At 40.9% G+C, this 20,940-nt stretch overlaps 1 protein-coding gene across 7 annotated transcripts; it reads left to right on the top strand.

Annotated features, from left to right (window-relative positions):
* The first annotated feature begins 380 nt into the window (after window positions 1-380).
* On the top strand, window positions 381-19,627 carry LOC124023299. 7 transcript variants are annotated; one of them, XM_046337808.1, is made up of 8 exons: window positions 4,964-5,234; window positions 5,644-5,719; window positions 7,080-7,223; window positions 7,398-7,778; window positions 8,095-8,250; window positions 13,841-13,968; window positions 14,200-14,227; window positions 19,093-19,627. In XM_046337808.1, the coding sequence occupies exons 3-8, from the start codon at window positions 7,160-7,162 to the stop codon at window positions 19,236-19,238; spliced, it is 903 nt and encodes a 300-aa protein (XP_046193764.1). In that variant the 5' UTR covers window positions 4,964-5,234; window positions 5,644-5,719; window positions 7,080-7,159; the 3' UTR covers window positions 19,239-19,627. The 7 variants fall into 7 exon arrangements, with proteins under 7 accessions (XP_046193767.1, XP_046193760.1, XP_046193761.1 ...); XM_046337810.1 differs by having other exon boundaries at window positions 7,145-7,223; XM_046337804.1 differs by lacking the exons at window positions 4,964-5,234; window positions 5,644-5,719 and adding an exon at window positions 383-506.
* The last annotated feature ends 1,313 nt before the right edge of the window (window positions 19,628-20,940 follow it).

The following is a 20,940-nucleotide window of genomic DNA, read 5'->3' on the forward strand; positions in this document are numbered from 1 at the left end:
GTTGCTAGATTGTATCCCTGAGCTGTCAAGGTAAAAGTCTTGTTCTGCCCCTGAACAATGCAGTTAACCCACTGTTCCTAGGCTGTCATTGTAAATAATAATTTGTTCTTAACGGACTTGCCCAGTTAAATATAGGTTTAAAAACATCAATGTTTTTAGATAGGCATGGCATACCACAGGATAATTTACTATAAGCCAACTATTTGAAACCAAAAGTGAAACATCTGAGGAAAGATTTGGTCAGCCTGTTTTTTACAGTTAGCAAATCCCATTTTACATGTTAAGACACTTCCAAAGCACGTTTAAAAGAATGTCCACATGATGGGGCTGATACAGTCAGGAAACACATTGAGCATTGGAATGAGTTGCCCCCTCCTTCCCACTGCAGGGAATAGTCAAATGAGGGTGAACCACAAAGTGAAAGTATTTCCCCCAAGTGATAGTATTTTCTTGGCTCAACAGACTTGCTATGAGGACTGGGGCTATAGGGAGTTTGGAATATAATGGTAAGTATTATTTTGTTGATTCATGCAGCCTTAACTTTTGTTAGTGACTTTGAACATGGTATAGTAAAACTCATGACACACCCAAACATTTTTGTAGAGGTGCTGACAAACAGAGTAAAACTGTGAAAAGTGAAAAGTAAAGTTGCACAATATATGCTCCCAACAAATGAATGGGTTAACCTAATAACAATCGTTTCGGCAACGCAGGAATTTGTTTTTATTGTTTTTATTCTTGTATAACTTTTATTGCGCGTTTTATTTTAATATGTCTTTCTCTCTGCATTGTTGAGAGTGCCCATAAGCAAGCATTTAACTGTTAGTCGACACTACATTTTTGACAGAACGTTGGTTGTTTAGTTTTTTAGTTTATTTTATTTTTACAGGGACAGTGCACATTAATCAACGTTTCAGTAAAAGTGCCGGTTTTAGCCAGCCGGCTAATTTTCAACCGCAGTCCCTGGGCAGGTTATTAAAAACAATTACAATATAGACAATAGCTCCATAGAACAAGCAAGACATAGCAACATAGGACAAGCAAGACATAGCATACAGACAGAGCAACATAGAACAAAAAGCAGCAAAACAAAATTCATAAAAGCAACAAAGTGTTTCCACACCTCACAAGCTACAGACAACAGACAACATGGAAAGCGGCAACACACAGCTAGGGACCACGTTCACAAATCTGATTGACCTTTAGCCAGGTCTTCAAGCATTTTGTGAAAGTGTGATATGTGGTGCAGTTATGTGTGTCTGATGGCAATGTATTCCAGACATGGGAAGCTCTCACAGAGAATGCAGATTTACTAAAGGTGCTTTTCCTTAGGGGAACTATACAGTCACCTCTCATGGCAGACCTTGTGGATCTGCTGCCATATGTCTGGGTTTTCTGTTTAACAAAAATATTGAGTGGAGGGGGAGCCAGGCCATTTAGGATCTTGAATATAAGACATGCGTCGGTGTATTGCACAAGATTTTCCCAACTCAAGAGCTCATGCTTTCTAAGGATGTGACAATGATGATGGCTATTGGGCTTTCCTATCAAGCACTTTGAGAGCCTGTTTGTAGACAGACTGAATAGGTTTTAATGTTGTACAGCAAGCTTGGGCCCAACTAGTCAAGCAGTATGTTAAGTGGGGGAGTATCATAGAATTGAAGTACAGTTTTGCTACCTCTGTAGTCAAACAATTTCGTATAAATCGGAAATTAGCTAGGTTGAATTTGGTTATTTGAATTACCTTTTTCACATGCTTTTTAAAAGAGAGGTTGGAATCAAGTATGATGCCAAGGTACTTAAAATCGGATACCACCTGGAGCTTCTCCCCTGACACATAGACATCTGGCTCAGTAGCATCCGTTGCCCTCTTTGTGAAGAACATGCAAACAGTTTTTTTCACATTGAGATGCAAACACGAGTCACTGAGCCACTTTGTAACCTGGACCATTACAGTAGTGAGTTCTTGTGCAGCTTGTTGTTTGCTCTTTGCATGCACATATATCACTGTATCATCTGCATACATTTGAACTTCAGACCCAGTACAGACAGAAGGCAGATCATTAATGTACAGGCTGAACAGGAGGGGCCCCAGTAACTTCACATTTTCCAGAAGAAAGCAGTTGGCCGTTTCTGTGGAGTGTTTCGCTCTGAAGCCAAACTGCATGGAGTGTAATGTGAAGGGGCTGTTGTTGAGGTCGGCAATCAGTTGTTCTGCTACACACTTTTCAACAACCTTTGACACCACAGGAAGTATACTAATGGGCCTGTAGTTACTCACGTCAGCAGGGTCGCCTGATTTAAAGATGGCCGTTATTATGGCCGACTTCCATACCCTTGGAAACACACCGAGACCAATGGATGTGTTGGTGACCTTAGTAATGGGGCCAATGAGTGACTCTTTGTAGTTTTTAAGAAAGGTAGAGTCCATCCCAAACACATCTTTGGCTTTAGAGTTCTTTAGTGAGCTAATCACCTTGTTCACCTTTGACTCAGAAACCTCCCTTATGATGAAGACAGGTTGAGTGTCATTCACTAGCACTGAGCCCAAGAAATCAGTGGAGGGGTTCTGTGTCAGTAACCTGACAGAGTCAATAAAGTAGGAATTGAAGGCTGTTGCTATTTCAACTGCATCCTGTGTTAGATTGTTATTCACCATGATTTCTAGTCTTTTTGCAGTGTTACTATGGTCTTTCCCTGTTAACTTTTTTAGATTCTCCCATATCAATTTAGAATTTCCCTTTGCTTCACCAATTATGTTAATAAAAAAGTTTGCCTTGGCCTGTCTGATTTCTTTTATCACCTTATTTCTCAACATGGTAAACCTACGTCTGTCATGGTCTAATTTAGATTTTAGGGCTATTTTTAGAGCATAATCTCGTTCTTTCATCAATTTCCAGATTTCTCCATTTAGCCAAGGAAGAGTGCTCTTTTGGCCAGGTTTGGATTTGATTTTCTTTAGGAAGCCATTTATTGTAGTCTGGATTGTGGATAGAAAAACCTGACTATCAGCTTCCACGTCTGTATAGGACAAGAGATCATTCCAGTTTATTCCCTTAATTGCTTTTTCAAAATAGTTTAATTCACTCTTAGGTATTCTGAGTTGATCCGGCTTTCTCATACGTAGAATGTATGCACACATGACTGTAAGTCGCTTTGGATAAAAGCGTCTGCTAAATGGCATATATTATTATTATTATATTAACAGTAGAGAGGTTAAACCTGCTCTTAGACAGCTTTCTGGCTATAAGTGTCAGATTATGATCAGACAGCCCAGTAACCATATTGAATGATTTAGTCACTCTCTCTGGTTTATTACTGAACACCAAATCAATCTGTGTTTTAGAGCAACAAGTCACCCTGGTTGGCCCTTTAACTAGCTGTGTAAGGTCAAAGGTATTAGTGATCCGTTTGAGCGTTTTCCTACAACACTTGTCTTCATAATTAATGTTAAAATCTCCCATTAAGATGACCTCTTTCCCAAAAATCACATTCTCTAAGCATGGTATTAAACTGATCAAAAAACACACTTTTGGTGGAAGGTGGCCTATACATTCCAATGAGGGTAAAAGACATTTGGGGAGACAGTGTAACGTTCAGGCCGATACATTCTAGTTCATTATCACATGACCACTCAATTTGTTTACATCGGGTTTACTCTTTACAATTTTGGGTGTGTATATATAGTGTGACTTAATTTTATATATTGACCTTGCTCGCTTACAGGGTTGGGCAGTAATGGATTACATGTAAACTAAACGCTAACTGTAATCCGTTACGATACAAGGAAAAATATTGTGATCAGATTACCGATACTTTCGAAAAACTAGATGATTACTTTTCAATTCAGAAAGGATGTTTGCGAAAAAAAGTCGTTGACACTTCTGTTTTCGCAATGACATTCAAATCAGCGTTGAAAAAAGGCTCAAATATAAAAATGTTCCACCTGAGCGAGTCTGACCACAAATCAGAGATCACTATGATGACACACTAAATGTGTTTGATGGATCGCGGGAAAACAGGAATAGGTTTGTGTAGGCTACAGTTCAAGATATCTCTTCCAATGCTTTGACCTCTGTCGGCATGCAAAGATGATCAAATGTGAATAAACGCTTGGAGGTGAAGATGATCGTAGTGGTGTAGTCTACGGTGATAGGGATATCACTTATTATTTAGATCTACATAACGTTAGCGCATTGATGTGAAACACACTGCAGCTCTCTCATTTAGCTATTTGTGCCTTACGGATTATGGTTGTTGTGGATGGCTGTTCACAAATCTAAATGTGTATTTCAACCCAATAATAGTTTAATTCAAGAAGTTTAAGCTGCCAATCAAAAAAAAAAATTCAACCAGTGGACGGCCAGTGAACACACCTAATCATTCAAGGGTTTTTATTTTTACTATTTTCTACATCCTTCAAAATAGCCACCCTTTTCCTTGATGAAAGCTTTGCACACTCTTGGCAAAGCATGCCGTTCCATGAGCGCAGCATTTATTTTTCAACTCGAATCAATGAGCCCAATCAGTCCTTCATGACAACAAAATCATAAACAACAGAGTAGGGCCGCCTAATAAATCCTTAGTTTTGGGGTCATGCTCAGGTAAAACAATTTGGCTAATCTATACTTCCCAGAGGTGGGACCAAGTCATTGTTTTTCAAGTCTCAAGTGAAGTCGCAAGTCAAGACAAACAAGTCCAAGTCAAGTTTAAAGTCAAGACCAACAAGTCTCAAATCAAGTCTCAAGTCCTAAACTTTGAGTTTCGAGTCCGAAACAAGTCATAATGTGCTCTTCAACAAATGTAATACAATTTCATATTTTTAACAAGAGTAATAGTTAGTATATTACATTTAGGCAAATCATGAATGCTTTTACAAATATATATATGTTTATTTTTCAAATAAACTTTATATGGGTAGCCATGAGAAAGACACGCCCCCCCTTAGCGATCGACTATCTAGGATCGCTATAGGGCACAGTCGTATGTCAATGGTTTAAGGAACAGCAGTAACATCAGGCAGGATTTAGGCTACCACCTGCCTAGCCAGTTGTAGCTCAATCTTGGGTGTGTTGATAAAAGGATATGTAGAAGGGTGAGCCGGTTAAGGATCGATTCAGACAAGGTGGTAGATTGTACGACAGGTTTATTCAGAGTAAAGATATCTGGTACAGCGTATATACGGGCCCCTCTGTTAGCTCATCAGAGACTAGCAGAAAGGAACCTTGCTAACAGTGAGTACAAGCTTCATATACACAACAGAAAGTAGGTTGATTTCTAGGAGATCGGATCTTCGGATTGGATCAGGCTGGGGTGTAGTCATCCGGCATTGGCTCTGTTGTCTGTCCGTCATGCCTGTTCTTGGTCGTCACACCATGTTCAGCTGAAAAGGAGATCTGGTGTGTGCGCTATCTTCAGTCACACAATGTTCGGCTGGGAGGGAGATTATGTGTGTGTGCTAGTTTGTCTCTAAGTCTAGGCTTTCTGCCAGTCTGTGGGTGTCTTATCTGGGTGTCCTCGGCAGCTATGTGTGTATTGTATGTGCGTCGTCCCTGTCTTCTGGGGTCAGTGTGTAAGAGCGTATGCGTCCCTGTCCTGTCCTCAAGAGTCCGTGTGTAATGTGTGTGCCGTCCCTATCTTCAGGGGAGTTGTGGCCGAACTGCCGGCTAGCACCTGTGGCTAGGAGTATCCTGTTGTGACAGTGTTCTGGATGATCTAAGTGAGTTTGTGTGTGAGAAATATCCTGTATGGGGCCCAACCTGTTTTACTATGAAAATACGTTGTCCCAGCTATAGTAGTGTAATGTCACCTACATAAGAATTAGCAGTCCTCTACAAATGCAATGATCACGTTCCCGCACTGACTGACTGTGTGGAGGTTCATTGATTTAACGTTACGTTAGCCTACATGCTACACTAATAAAGTTATATATAGCTGTCGGCTATATTAGCCACGATTTACCGTTCTTTGTGCAGCTTCAAATGTCGAACAAAGTTGGAAATTGTTGCGCCTCTGTCTTTAATTCTCTTCCCGCGTGTTTTGCAAGTTGCAATCCATTTTTTGTTGACTACAGCGTAGTCTTTATATTCGAAAATAATAATTTTGGTTATCTTTCCAAGGGCTCCATCTGATTTCAGCCACCGACGTTCCTCTGCACTGCAACGCGCAACTTTTTTCTCAGCTTGCACAATTTGATTGGCTGCTGTCCGATTCAAACTGTAATCAGTTAAATGAAGAGTTGATGCGCTGCACACTTTTTAAAATAGCATAATCTTTAATATTTGGGCTTGGGGAGGGTATCAAGTCAGTTCGAGTCAAAAGGCTCAAGTCAAAGTTGAGTTGCAAGTAATCATATTTGTGACTGGAGTCTGACTCAAGTCCAAGTCATGTGACTCGAGTCCACACCACTTGATACTTCCATATTTCCAAGTCCTATTCTTGAAGATCAAGGGGTATAACATTTATTGGAATGACTGGAATTCTGATAGATTTAGCTTTTTAATGTAAAGATATAATTTCATCGTATCATTATATGTAGCACAAAGCGATGGGTTAGAAGAATCTGCCCCTCATACCATTGCGATCACCTAATCATCCCCAGTTTACAATAGGCTCATTCATTCCCCCTCCTCTCCCCTGTAACTATTCCCCAGGTCGTTGCTGTAAATGAGGATGTGTTCTCTGTCAACTTACCTTAAAAAATAAAAAGAAGCCTACATAGCCAACCCATAAAGTAAAATTTAACATCCATATATGGCCACATATGTAAACTTTAACATTGATGTATCCGGCAATAGATGTCGTTCAATTGGTAACATACATTTGTCTAACGGAATGTAATCAGATTACATTACTGAGTTTGGGTAATCCGAAAGTTACGTCACTGATTACAATTTTGGACAGGTAACTAATAATTGTAACGGATTACATTTAGAAAGTAACCTACCCAACCCTGGTCGCTTAGTAAGCAAGAAGAGCATGTTCATTGAGTGAATGCTTGCATTAGTCAATGCATATTATTCAGGCTATACACGTTTGCTCTCAGATTTTAATTTGGCTCAACCACTGATTGTTGTCAGGTGTGAACCCTTTCCTGTGGAGAGACCACTGTTTCTCAGAACCCCCTGTTTGTTTTTCTACGAAGGAGAAAGGCCCTAACATGGCATTGGTCTTCAGCTTGTCCACTCTCATGTTTCTCATCACTGGGACTGAGACATGCAAAAGTAAGGCATTCTTGCAGGCACAATTTGTAATACTTCTACCAACACCATAACTTCCAAAATGCTCACAACGAATGGTCTAGGAGTTTTGTTTTATCCAAACTACACTTGTCAGGTCTAACATTTTCTGTACTTACAGTCCTGTGTAATTTGGTTTTCTATCTATTGCTTAAACAGGTCTAAGTCAGGGCCCAGAGTTGAAGCAGGTCATCCAGGTGGACTCTGGGAAGGATGCAGTCCTAGAGTGCTCTGTGAACTTCAATGGGATATCTCCTGGTAATGTAAACATAGAGAAGGTCGTGTGGTGGAGGCTGGACCAGAATGGTCTTCACAGAGGTGGACCTGTGTTCATATACAACCTATCCAATCAACAATCATCCAATCCCAGGATGCCACTGAGCCCAAAATATCAGCTTCCCATACCACCTGCCAATGAGAAAGACAAAGTTGTGTCCCTGTTGGTCAAAGAAACCCAGCCTGAAGACGAGGGTCTGTATAGGTGTGTGGTGAACACTAACAGTGGAAACACAAATTGTAACTTCATGCTGAATGTCACAGGTGAGCTCAAAGCTTTTGGAGTCCAACGTTTATAGGTAGGGCCCTGAGTATTTCCCAGTCAGGAAAAACGAAGGGCTTTACACAGTTTTGAATTCAAAGTGCCTTCCTCACACCCTAACACTGACCATTTAGTATTCTCCTTTTTGCATCATGATTTCCACTGTGCAGAGGATCCATCAAGAATTCTTGCTTTTCTCACATTAACCTCTATTAGTATCCAATATAAATTGACTTACCCTACAAACATGACCTAATTGATTGCATACCTGAATGCAATGTGATTTTCATTTATAATGATTCTGATTTTGTGCGTTAGTGTTACAGTACGACACCAGCACTGAAAATGCTGCGAATCAACAGGAGATTCCAAAGAACAGTTACATGAATGTGGCTGCTGTATGTGTGGTAGTAGGCTCTCTTGCCATTGGACTGCTGCTTCTCAAGCTGTTTCAAGCCAGAAGACTCAGACAAGGTGAGCACCCAGGGTCATGTCCATTAGGGCACACTGTTGCAAAATGCTTCAAGATGTTATTCAGTTCCTCCCCATTTCAGACTGCTTCTTTCCATTTCATGCCTAGTGAACATGACCCTGCTTTTCAGTCTCCGCAGAGAGGAATGCAGAGTACTGGGTAGATTAGTAGAGTACTTTCTGTTCTGGCTAAATGCCAGGATGTTGCTGTAGAATAAGTGTAATGGAGAACTAACTCCTCAGACAAGATGGGTCCTGCTGAAACAAGGTTTATATTGCTCTGTTGTTGAATGGACCAAAAGAGAAATCTTTCCTACTGATGAGTCAACAGGGTCAATAGAAGGTAGGCTCTGAGGGTCAGGTCTTGACACGTTCCAGAATAACAGAGAAACACCTGAGGGAATGGCATCTAAAACAATTGCATAATCTTTAGGTGTTACAGGGACCGTGTAAAGTGATAAGAATTTCTTATAACTGAGTAAAATACACTCTGCATTTGCCAGTTGGCTCACCAATAGGATATTACTTCGGAACCAATATTCTAAAAACAAAGAAGTATTTTTATACAATATATCCCGATTATTCCATATATAATATCTGTGTGGAGAACAATTGTGTTTATAAATTAAGGACCGTGACAAGAACCTGCTGTTGAAAAGCAGAAAGTTTAACTTTTTTTTGTTGTCAATATTATAATTGCAAAACAACATGAAGTTAAGGCCACCAAAAGTAGAGAAGACATGAGGAATAAAATTCCAGATAGAAGTGGGTCTTCTTAGGAATTGTTTTATCCAATTGATCTTAAAAGTATTATTTAAAGTAGTAAAGTCCAGAACATTTAGTCCACCATTTTCACAAGTGTTAATTACAACAGTTTTCCTAATGTAATGGGTACGGTTTCTCCACAAGTTGAAAAGCATCTGGTCTATCTCCTTGCTTATTTTACTGTCAAGATATAAAGATAGTGTCATATGTTAGTCTAGAGATACCTTCAGCCTGGGTTATTAGGACTCTACCTTTTAAAGATAAGTCCCTCTGTAGCCATTGATTTAGCTTCTTCTGGGGTTTTTTAATAAGAGGGTTAAAGTTTAGTAAGCCTCTAGACTTCTGATCCTTTGTAATGGTTATGCCTAAATATGTAAGTTCTTCTTTTACTGCAATACCATAATATGAAGGTGTCACACAATCTTTGACAATAATAATAATAATAATAATAATATATGCCATTTAGCAGACGCTTTTATCCAAAGCGACTTACAGTCATGTGTGCATACATTCTACGTATGGATGGTCCCGGGGATCGAACCCACTACCCTGGCGTTACAAGCGCCATGCTCTACCAACTGAGCTACAGAAGGACCAGCCATGACAGCCATGAGTTCACATTTATTAATGTTAAGATATAGACCAGATGCTTTGGAAAAGGATTGTATCACATTGATCGATATGGGAATTTGGTTAGCGTCTGTCAGAAAAAGTAGTATCATCAGCCAGCTGGCTTGTAATCATTTCTTTACCAGCTATGGAAATACCTTGTACAGGACTATTATTTAAATAATTTGCAAGAAGTTGGGTGATTAATAAAAACAGGTACGGAGAGATGAACGAGTGACTCATTACCCGGCAAGGGTGGTCATGATACGTCATCAGAAGTGTCCACTTAATTTGATGGCTGAGGGGAAGGGTGTCTTGGACTGTAACCATGGTCTCTTTAAAAAATAAAAAATAAAATGTCTTTCTTAAGGCAGCTCTAAAAATGCAGCTGTTTCAGCTTAGCTCAGTGCTTTCAGTGGTGGTGGTGGGGCTAGCCACCGGAAAATACAGAGCGTTGCACTTGATTGGCTCAGTTTTCTGTCACTCATTGGACAGTACGTCATCCCCAATTCCAAGGTTAGAGCTCAAATTTAGCCATAGAGTTATGTTAGAAGTGCCCATTACATCAAATCACATTACATCTACAGTAGCTTTGATTGGACTGATCATGTCAACATCTTACTTTCCAAGTCTTAGCAAGCAGTAATTAGTTGTCGACAATCTACTGGCAAATCCTTTTTAATCCTTGTCATACGAAGAGAAATAATGAAGAGAAATTATAGATAAATTGTATTGGTGCTCATCGGCCATTGTACATAAAGATTGCACAATGTTAAATTCAACAATGAGTCATTTTTAAGGAATAAGTGGCAAACTGCAAGCGTTGCAAAGAAACCACTAATGTTAGCCTGCTATTCAATGGAGCGGCAGTGCCCCCCCCCCCCTCCCCAGTTCCCACCATAAATCCAGAGAATGCCCGACTTTGACAAATTTTGTCCAAAAGACTGCTGTGCCACCCTAACAAGGTGAGTCCAAAAATGTATTGTATGCTGCTGCATAAATGATGTAATATGCCAGGGAGAAGTGTATACTGTAGCTAAGAAAGTAATACTAAGTGTATGTTGTGTCGTAAGCTGTTAGTAGCCCATGTGCCTCACCCTAATAATTTGGTCTATTTTCACCAACACAGTATTGTAAAAACATCATAGTTGTGGTGCTTGGCTTGGACGTGCAAATTCAGCACACACAACATTCTAAAATAGACTTGTGTTATTTGACGGGTCACATTAAAAGCTTATTTAACGCGTCAAATAGTGTTATATGACTTGTCTTTTTTGACACGCAAAGACTCAAACGGCGTTCAAGGTGCCTCACAGGGAGTACACTAAGAACGGCCCATGTTCGGAATTCTGTCGCTGTACATTTCAAAAGTGCTGAACAAATAGTTATATTGACTACGTCTGTTGTCGCTTGCTCATTAATGTCTTAATCGAAATTACGGATCACTTTTTATCCGCTTGTTGTCCCTTTATGCCATAGTTTGTACATCTAAATGCCATAGTTTGTACATCTAAATGCCATAGTTTGTACATCTCAATGCCATAGTTTGTACATCTCAATGCCATAGTTTGTACATCTCAATGCCATAGTTTGTACATCTCAATGCCATAGTTTGTACATCTCAATGCCATAGTTTGTACATCTCAATGCCATAGTTTGTACATCTCAATTGTCAGTAGAAACCACATTTGTTTAAGCAAGTCTGCCATATCAGCAGTAAATGAGGCTGGTAGTAAACTTAATCTTGGCAGTAAGTATTCCTCTTATCCAGAGGCGCCCAAAAATACAGATTTCCGATTGTTATGAATGCTTGAAATTGGCCATTCCGATTAATCGGTTGACCTCTAGTCCAGATGGGATAGGGCAGTGTGATGGAGATTGCATCGTCTGTGGACCTGTTGGGGCGGTATGCGAACTGAAGTGGGTCTAGGGTGGCAGGTAAGTCGGAGGTGATATGAACCTTGAAGAGTCTCTCAAAGCACTTCATGATGACAGAAGTGAGTGCTACGTGGCAGTAGTCATTTAGTTCAGTTATCTTTGTCTTCTTGGGTAATGCTCTGAGGATGCGGCTAGGGATGCCATCTGGGCCAGCAGCCTTGCGAAGGGTAACACGTTACTCACGTCAGCCACGGAGAGGGGGAGGGTCCGCAGTCCTTGTTAGCAGGCCGCGACAGTGGCACCGTATTATCCTCAATGCGGGCAAAGAAGGTCTTTAGTTTGAAAGCGAGACGTCGGTGTCCGTGGCGTGGCTGGTTTTCTTTTTGTAGTCACCCCTTTATGTAGTAATCCATTTACTGGTGTAGTGGTGTATCCGTGCCCACGCATGAAGTGTGGAGAATGTGGTGTGCATGTGTGTGTTAACTGTAACCTCTCACTGCCAGAGCCGACAGCTGCATGCAGTGTTAACACTCTGTCCACATTGTCTAAAGCTAGGTTCAAATTAGAGGTCAACCGATTATGATTTTTCAACGCCAATACTGATTATTGGAGGACCAAAAAAAGACGATAACATTATTCGGATGATTTTTATTTATATATATATACTGAATGAACAATGAACCCTTTTATTTTAACATAATATAGTACATTAAATGTATTTACTCTCAAATAAATAATGAAACCGGTTCAATTTTGTTTAAATAATGCAAAAAAAGTGTTGGAGAAGAAAGGTAAAGTGCAATATGTGTCATGTAAAAAAGCTCACGTTTAAGTTCCTGGCTCAGAACATATGAAAGCTGGTGGTTCAATATTCCCAGTTCTTCAATATTCCCAGTGAAGAAGTTTTAGGTTGAAGTTATTATGGGAATTATTTCGCGTCGACTATTTCTCTCTATGCCATTTGTATTTCATATACCTTTGACAATTGGATGTTCTAATTGGCACTTCAGTATTGCCAGCCTAATCTCAGGAGTTGATAGGCTTGAAGTCATAAACAGCGCTGTGCCTCAAGCATTACTAAGAGCTGCTGGCAAACGCAGTAAAGTTTGAATGAATGCTTACGAGCCTGCTGCTGCCTACCACCGCTCAGTCAGACTGCTCTATCAAATAGTAGACGTAATTATAATATAATAACACACAGAAATATGAGCCTTAGGTCATTAATATGGTCAAATCCGGAAACGATCATTTCGAAAACAAAACGTTTATTCTTTAAGTGAAATACAGAACCGTTCCGTATTTTATCGAACGGGTGGCAACCCTAAGTCTAAATATTGCTGTTACATTGCACAACCTTCAATGTTATGTCATAATTATGTAAAACTCTGGCAAATTAGTTCGCAACGAGCCAGGCGGCCCAAACTGTTGCATATACTGTACCCTGACCACGCGTGCTATGAATGCAAGAGAAGTGACACAATTTCCCTAGTAAATATTGCCTGCTAACATGAATTTCTTTTAACTAAATATGCATGTTTAAAAATATATAATTCTGTGTATTGACTTTAAGAAAGGCATTGATGTTTATGGTTAGGTACATTTGTCCTTTTTTCGCAAATGCAATTTTGTTAAATCATCCACTATTTGACGAAGTAGGCTGTGATTCAATGATAAATTAACAGGCACTGCATTGATTACGTGCAACGCAGGACAAGCTAGTTAACCTAGTAATATCATCAACCATGTGTAGTTAACTAGTGATTATGTGAAGATTTGATTGCTTTTATAATGATAAGTTTAATGGCTCAGCATTAGTCTGGATTAGCCTACATCCACTGGCTGCTTTGCTGCTTGGTCTGTTGGTATCTGTCTGAGACTGATAGGTAGGCCATCGGATTTGTTTGCATTAGTGGTTTTCTGCATTTTCTCATGTCATCTTGGCAAATAGTTCCTAGCAAATAGTTCCTTTTGATTAATGAAATATAAAGTGGAAACAAACCGTATAGAAACTGTCATGTTTTTATTAGCACTTCTAGCATTGACACTCCATTAACTATCATTAGGCCTAACACTAGTCACTATCACTGACCTAAACCCTTCTCTCAGAGAGCTACTGTGTATGCAGGCTATTACTCCAACCCTGTTGTGTTACTCACCCGAGTCAGTTCATCAAGGTCCTGGTCAGCAGCTAATTAGTAGAATCAGGTGTGCTGGAAAACCTACAGGAGGTAGTTCTCCCGGAGGAGGTCTGCTTTACAGAACTCTAGTAGTGAGGTCATCTGCTCTGACTCATTTGTGAAGTCTGAGTCATCACTTATTAACTAGGTGTTTCTCTCCGTAGGCGGGACGGCCAAGGGTACTCTGTACGGAGAACCATCCGCCCCCCTTAGACGGTGCCAGCAGCCGCTCCTCTTCCCCAAAAACAATGAGACAGACGAGGTCATCACCTCCATCAACGTTCCTTTAGGGGTAAGGGTGAGGGGTCACTGTCATGTCGGCCATTGTTTTATTCATAGATGTAATGTGTGTGTTTTCCACTGATAAGACGCTTGACTTGGTTTCTACAAGTCTGCTGTCATGGATGGTTTTCAGTGATTCTCAGTCCTGTGTTTTTGAACTGACTTAAATGCCGTTGATGTAATAAAATGACTCAGCCAAAATAAAGTAAAATGCTGACTGTTATTATTCTCCATCTGACAGGTTGAGGAGTGCCAGCAGGCAAGCAATGGTAAGTATCTCTGGTTCCATTTCGAATGGCAGTATTTTAATATATGGTATTTATGTACAGTACCAGTCAAACGTTTGGACACCTACTCATTCAAGGGTTTTTCTTTATTTGTACTATTTTCTACATTGTAGAATAATAGGGAACACATCAAAACTGTGAAATAACACATATGGAATCATGTAGTAACCAAAAATGTGTTAAACAAATCAAAATATATTTAATATTTGAGATTCTTCAAAGTAGCCACTCTTTGCCTTGACAGCTTTGCACACTCTTGGCATTCTCTCAACCAGCTTCATGAGGTAGTCACCTGGAATACATTTCAATTAACAGGTGTATCTTTCTAAAAGTTATTTTGTGGAATTTCTTTCCTTTATGTGTTGGAGCCAATCAGTTGTGTTGTGACAAGGTAGGGGTGGTACACAGAAGATGGCCCTATTTGGTAAAATACCAAGTCCATATTATGACAAGAACAGCTCAAATAAATAAAGAGAAATTACAGTCCATTACTTTGACTGACCTTCATGTGTTAATCTGGAAAATTAAGAGCTTTTAAAGTTTATTCAAGTGCAGTCGCAAAAACAATGAAGTGCTATGATGAAACTGTCTCATGAGAACCGCCACAGGAAAGGAAGACCCAGAGTTACCTCTGCTGCAGAGGATAAGTTCATAAGAGTTACCAGCCTCAGAAATTGCAGCCGGAATAAATGCTTCAGAGTTCGAGTAACAGACACATCTCAACATAAACTGTTCAGAGGAGACTGCGTGAATAAGGCCTTCATGGTCGAATCACTGCATAGAAACCACTACTAAATGACACCAATAAGAGACTTGCTTGGGCCAAGAATCAGGAGCAATGGACATTGGACCAGTGGAAGTCTGTCCTTTGGTCTGATGAGTCTAGATTTGAGATTTTTGGTTCCAACCACCGTGCCTTTGTGAGATGCAGAGTAGGTGAACAGAGTATCTCCGCATGTGTGGTTCACAGTGTGAAGCGTGGAGGCGCTTTGCTGCTGACACTGTCTGATTTATTTAAAATTCAAGGCACACTTAATCAGCATGGCTACCACAGAATTCTGCAGCAATACGCCATCCCATCTAGTTTGTGCTTAGTGGGACTATCATTTGTTTTTCAACAGGACAATAACCCAACACACCTCCAGGCTGTGTAAGGGCTATTTGACCAAGAAGGAGAGTGATGGAGTGTTGCATCAGATGACCTGGCCTCCACAATCACTTGACCTCAACCAAATTGAGATGGTTTGGGATGAGTTGGACTGCGGAGTGAAGGAAAAGCAGCCTACAAGTGCTGAGCAGATGTGGGAACTCCTTCAAGACTGTTGGGAAAAGCATACCGGGTGAAGCTGGTTGAGAGAATGTCAAGTGTGCAAAGCTGTCATCAAGGTGAAGGGTTGCTACTTTGCTACTTCTAAAATTCAGCAAAAAAAGAATTGTCCTCTCACTGTCACCGCGTTTTATTTTCAGCAAACTTAACATGTAAATATTTGTATGAACATAAGATTCAACAACTGAGACACAAACTGAACAAGTTCCACAGACGTGACTAACCTAAATTCAATAATGTGTCCCTGAAATAAAGGGGGCGTCAAAAGTAACTGTCAGTATCTGGTGTGGCCACCAGCTGCATAAAGTACTGCAGTGCATCTCCTCATGGACTGCATCAGATTTGCCAGTTCTTGCTGTGAGATGTTACCCCACTCTTCCACCAAGGCACCTGCAAGTTCCTGGACATTTCTGGGGGGAATGGCCCTAGCCCTCACCCTCCGATCCAATAGATCCCAGACGTGCTCAATGGGATTGAGATCCGGGCTCTTCGCTGGCCATGGCAGGACACTAACATTCCGGTCTTGCAGGAAATAACGCACAGAATGAGCAGCATGGCTGATGGCCTTGTCATGCTGGAGGGTTATGTCAGGATGAGCCTGCAGGAAAGGTACCACATGAGGGAGGACGATGTCTTCCCTGTAATGCACAGCGTTGAGATTGCCTGCAATGACGACAAGCTCAGTCCGATGATAATGTGACACACCGTCCCAGACTATGACGGACTCTCCACCTCCAAATCCATCCCACTCCAGAGTACAGGCCTCTAATGCTCAGTGTAGTGCTCAGTCCTTCGACGATAAACGCAAATCCGACCATCACCCCTGGTGAGACAAAACCGCAGCTCGTCAATGAAGAGCACTTTTTGCCAGTCCTGTCTGGTCCAGCGACGGTGGGTTTGTGCCCATAGGTGACATTGTTGCCGGTGATGTCTGGTGAGGACCTGCCTTACAACAGGCCTTACAAGCCCTCAGCCCAGCCTCTCTCAGCCTATTGCGGACAGTCTGAGCACTGATGGAGGGATTGTGCGTTCCTGGTGTAACTCGGGCAGTTGTTGTTGCCATCCTGTACCTGTCCCGCAGGTGTGATGTTCGGATTTACTGATCCTGTGCAGGTGTTGTTATACGTGGTCTGCCACTGCGAGGACGTTCAGCTGTCCGTCCTGTCTCCCTGTCGCGCTGTCTTAGGCGTCACAGTACGAACATTGCAATTTATTGCCCTGGCCACATCTGCAGGCCACATGCCTCCTTGCAGCATGCCTACGGCAATATCATGCAGATGAGCAGTGACCCTGGCCATCTTTCTTTTGGTGTTTTTCCAGAATCCGTAGAAAGGCCTCTTTAGTGTCCTAAGCTTTCATAACTGTGACCTTAATTTTCTACCGTCTGTAAGCTGTTAGTGTTTTAACAGACGTTCCACAGGTGCATGTTCCTGAATTGTTAATGGTTAATTGAACAAGCATGGGAAATTGTTGTAACCCTTTACACTTAAGATCTGTGAAGTTATTTGGATTTTTACCAATTATTTTTGAAAGCCAGGTTCCTGAAAAATATACTTTTTAACTACATGATTTCATATGCCATTTAATAGTTTGTCTTTACCATTACTATTTACTATAGTGAAAATAAAGGAACCCTTGAATGAGTAGGTGTTCAAACCTTTGACTGCTACTAAAATAATTTAGTTTCAGGGAACACCTTGTAGTCAACTCAATCAGATTCTCTTTGATCCAGTTGTGCCCTTTCATAATGCCTGTGGTCAGTCATCTGTTCTGTAATGTTAGAATGCTGTTCCTATGACGAGCAAGGCTATTTATTAACTTCCAGGTGCTGCTAACATTAGTGAGAGTGTGTTCTTGGATAATGCAGGGTTAAGGCTTCACACATCTTGGTGCATTAAAAAAATAGATACTACATCCGTTCCGCTGTTATGGTCTTGTCTAAGCACTGTATACGGGGGCTTGAAATGGTACTGGACTGGCAGCGGACCCTGGGAGGATCTTGTCTGGTCCCTCCAAGTGTTTGACTGACACTGATGTTGTACAATTCTCAGGTGTAAAATGTAATCCAAGCAGTGTTCTGAAGGAAGAAACACAGCTTTATGTTCCTTGATAAAATAGGCTTAGAAACACTGGTTTAACACACTTTGCCTACGTGCTGCTGTAAGCCCCTACCGACTCCATACTGTAATGGCCCTCAGGAAATTTGACTTTGAGATTCTACATCACTAATGGGCAATTGACAGCCTCTAGCAGTGTGATTTCATTACAGATGACATTTGCCTCATGGAGGACTGTTGAGTTCAATTTATTGCATCTGCTTTGATTTGAGTTATGCTCGTACATTTATGCATATTTTACTGAAAGCAACACATTTTCTGAATCTATCCCTTGTTATTTGTTGAGCTGTCATTTGGAAAGTGGTAGCAGGACCCATCAGGTTGTCCTTGCTTCAACCAAAGTGCTACTGTTATCAGATATCCTATCAATTCAAGGTTTGGATGATATTTACACTGAACATAAATATAAACGCAACATGTCAAGTGTTTGATTCATGACCTGAAATATAAAATCCCAGAAGTGTTCCATATGAAGAAACATCTTACTTCTCTCATTGTGAACAAATTTGTTAACAATCCCTTATTGTGAGCATTTCTCCTTTGACGAGAACCCATCCACCTGACTGGTGTGACATATCAAGAAGCTGATTTAAACAGCCTGCTCATTACATAGGTGCACCTTGTGCTGGGGACAGTAAAAGGCCAGTTTTGTCACTATGCCACAGATGTCTCAAGTTGAGGCAGCTTGCAATTGGTATGCTGACTGCAGGAATTTCCACTAGAGCTGTAGCCAGATAATTTAATTGTAATTTCTCTACCATAAGCCACCTCCAATGTTTTAGGGAATGTGGCAGTATGTCCAACCGCTGAGCATGTGTATGGTGGGCAAGTGGTTTGCTAACTGTCAATGTTGTGAACAGTGTGCCCCATTTGTGCCGGCGAGGTTATGTTATAGGCAGATAAGCTAAGGACAACGAACACAATTGTAATGCTTAGATGGCAAGATCCCAAGGCCCATTTCTTTTGAAGGTATATGTGACCAACAGATGCATATCTGTATTCCCAGTTGTGAGATCCATAGATTAGGGCCTAAATAATAGATTTCAATTGACTGATTTTGGGTCATATGAAATTTAACTCAGTATATTCTTTACAATTGTTTCATGCAGCATTTTATATTTTTGTTGAAGATAGAAGTGTTTAAGTGCTGTGCCTCTCTCCATTCTAGCATGGCTAGATCATAGGCTGTGTTTACACAGGCAGCCCAATACTGATTTTCTTCTTCTTTTTTATTACGAGAATTGTCCTTTTGGGCAATCAGATCCACTCTCTTGCCAATAATTGGGCCAAAGATCAGTTCGGTTGCCAGTGTGAACGCAACCTGAGTCATATCAGATCTCTGATCAGTGGGCCAGGTAGTGATGACCCTGATAGTGTTGTCTCCTCTGTGTTGTGTGGTAAAGGAGACTGCCCCGAGGAACCTGAAGAGAAGGAGCAGAAGGAGGAGGCACCACAGCCCTCTGCCCCCTCGGGAGCTGCCGCCAACGCAGCCGCCCCCTCCGGCCGAAGAAACCCCCCAGGGGGCATGTCCAGCCTCATCCTGGGTTGAGGTCTGGTTTTGTTGGAACGTTTTTATTTTTGAAAGAATTGCCCCCATTTCCCCCTTCCCCACCTCAGTCCCACTGTTCTTCCCCACTGTCTAATACAATCCACCACGTCCCCTCTGAGCCATGGAATTTTCCCCCCTACCTGCCAACCCCCTCATGTTTTTACTTTTTTTTCTAATTAAAGAGAACCGTTGACAGAAGCACTTTATGTATCTCTTTTTCCCCTCCCCCCATGTCAGTCCATTCTGTAGTGTGCCTATATTGCGCCTGATGAAAAAGGCATGTTTTTGCTTGTCTCATTCTCGCCCTGTTGCAAATGTTAAAGAAAAGTATTAAAAAAAGATTTGTTGCGTGAATTTCTAAATACAATAAAGATTGATATGAATTTGTTCATTTTGCTCCTGGTTTAATTTTTATCGGAGGAAAGATGTATTTTATGTGGCTCTCAAATGGTTTTAGTTATGCATGTTATACCACACTGATAATTTACTGTAAACCAACTATTTGAAGCCATAAGTGAAAGATCTGAGTAACGATTTGGTCAGCCTGTTTTTTACAGATAAATCCCATTTTACATGTTAAGACACTTCCAAAGCACTTTTATAATAATGTCCACATGGTGGAGCTGATACCGTCTGGAACACATTGGGCGTGGGAATGACTTTACCCCCCCCTCCTTCCCACTGCTGGGAACAGTCAAACGAGGCTGAACCACAAAGTGAAAGTATTTTCTTAAGCTTGTGAGATTTGCCATGTGGACTGGACTATAGGGAGACTGGAATCAATTTGCAAGTATTTTGTTTATTGCTGCTGTAATTTTTGGTCGTAACTGAACAGTCTAGAAAAACGCATGACACACCCACATGTTTGTAGAGGTGTTGACTAACAGTAAAATCACACCATATGCTCCCAACAATTGAATGGGTCAACCCAAGAACAATTGTTTCGGCAATGCAGTGAGTTTTTTAAAACTCACTGTATTGCCTGTCTTAATTTGTTCTCTAATTTCGTTTTCGGCATTGTTGATTAGTGCCCGTAAGTAACCGTTTCACTGTTAGTCGACAAGTATTATTTGACAAATGAAATTAGATTTTTCCCAAAACGTTGGTTGTTAGGTTTACTCTTTAAATTGTTGGGAGTGTATATAGTGTGAGACTGTATTTTTTTTGTACATTGACCTTGCTCGCTTAGTAAGCACAAATAGCATGTTGAGTCAATGCTTGTATTAGTCAATGCATATTATTCAGGCTATCTACGTTGGCTCTCAGATTTTAATTAGTCTCAACCACTGATTGTTGTCAGGTGTGAACCCTTTCCTGTGAAGAGACCACTGTTTCTCAGAACCCCTGTTTGTTTTCTACAAAGGAGAAAGGCCCTAACATGGCGTTGGTCTTCAGCTTGTCCACTCTCCTGTTTCTCCTCATCACTGGGAAGGAGACATGCAAAAGTAAGGCATTATGCAGGCACAATTTGTAATACTTCTACCAACGTAACTTCCAAAATGCTCACACTGAATGGTCTAGGAGTTTTGTTTTATCCAAACTACACTTGTCAGATCTAACATTTTCTGTACTTACAGTCCTGTTTAATTTAGTTTTCTATCTATTGCTTAAACAGGTCTAAGTCAGGGTCCAGAGTTGAAGCAGGTCATCCAGGTGGACTCTGGGAAGGATGCAGTCCTAGAGTGCTCTGTGAACTTCAATG

The sequence above is a fragment of the Oncorhynchus gorbuscha genome, unplaced genomic scaffold (genome assembly GCF_021184085.1).
Source record: "Oncorhynchus gorbuscha isolate QuinsamMale2020 ecotype Even-year unplaced genomic scaffold, OgorEven_v1.0 Un_scaffold_1578, whole genome shotgun sequence".
Lineage (NCBI taxonomy): Eukaryota > Metazoa > Chordata > Actinopteri > Salmoniformes > Salmonidae > Oncorhynchus > Oncorhynchus gorbuscha.

Bases quoted from the DNA above. Each gene is read 5' to 3' on its own strand.
- LOC124023299 (XM_046337804.1), top strand. From the start codon at position 470: ATGAGGACTGGGGCTATAGGGAGTTTGGAATATAATG. The intron at 507-7,079 runs GTAAGTATTATT...GATTGTTGTCAG, and splicing joins AGGGAGTTTGGAATATAATG to GTGTGAACCCTTTCCTGTGG. The intron at 8,251-13,840 runs GTGAGCACCCAG...TTCTCTCCGTAG, and splicing joins AGCCAGAAGACTCAGACAAG to GCGGGACGGCCAAGGGTACT.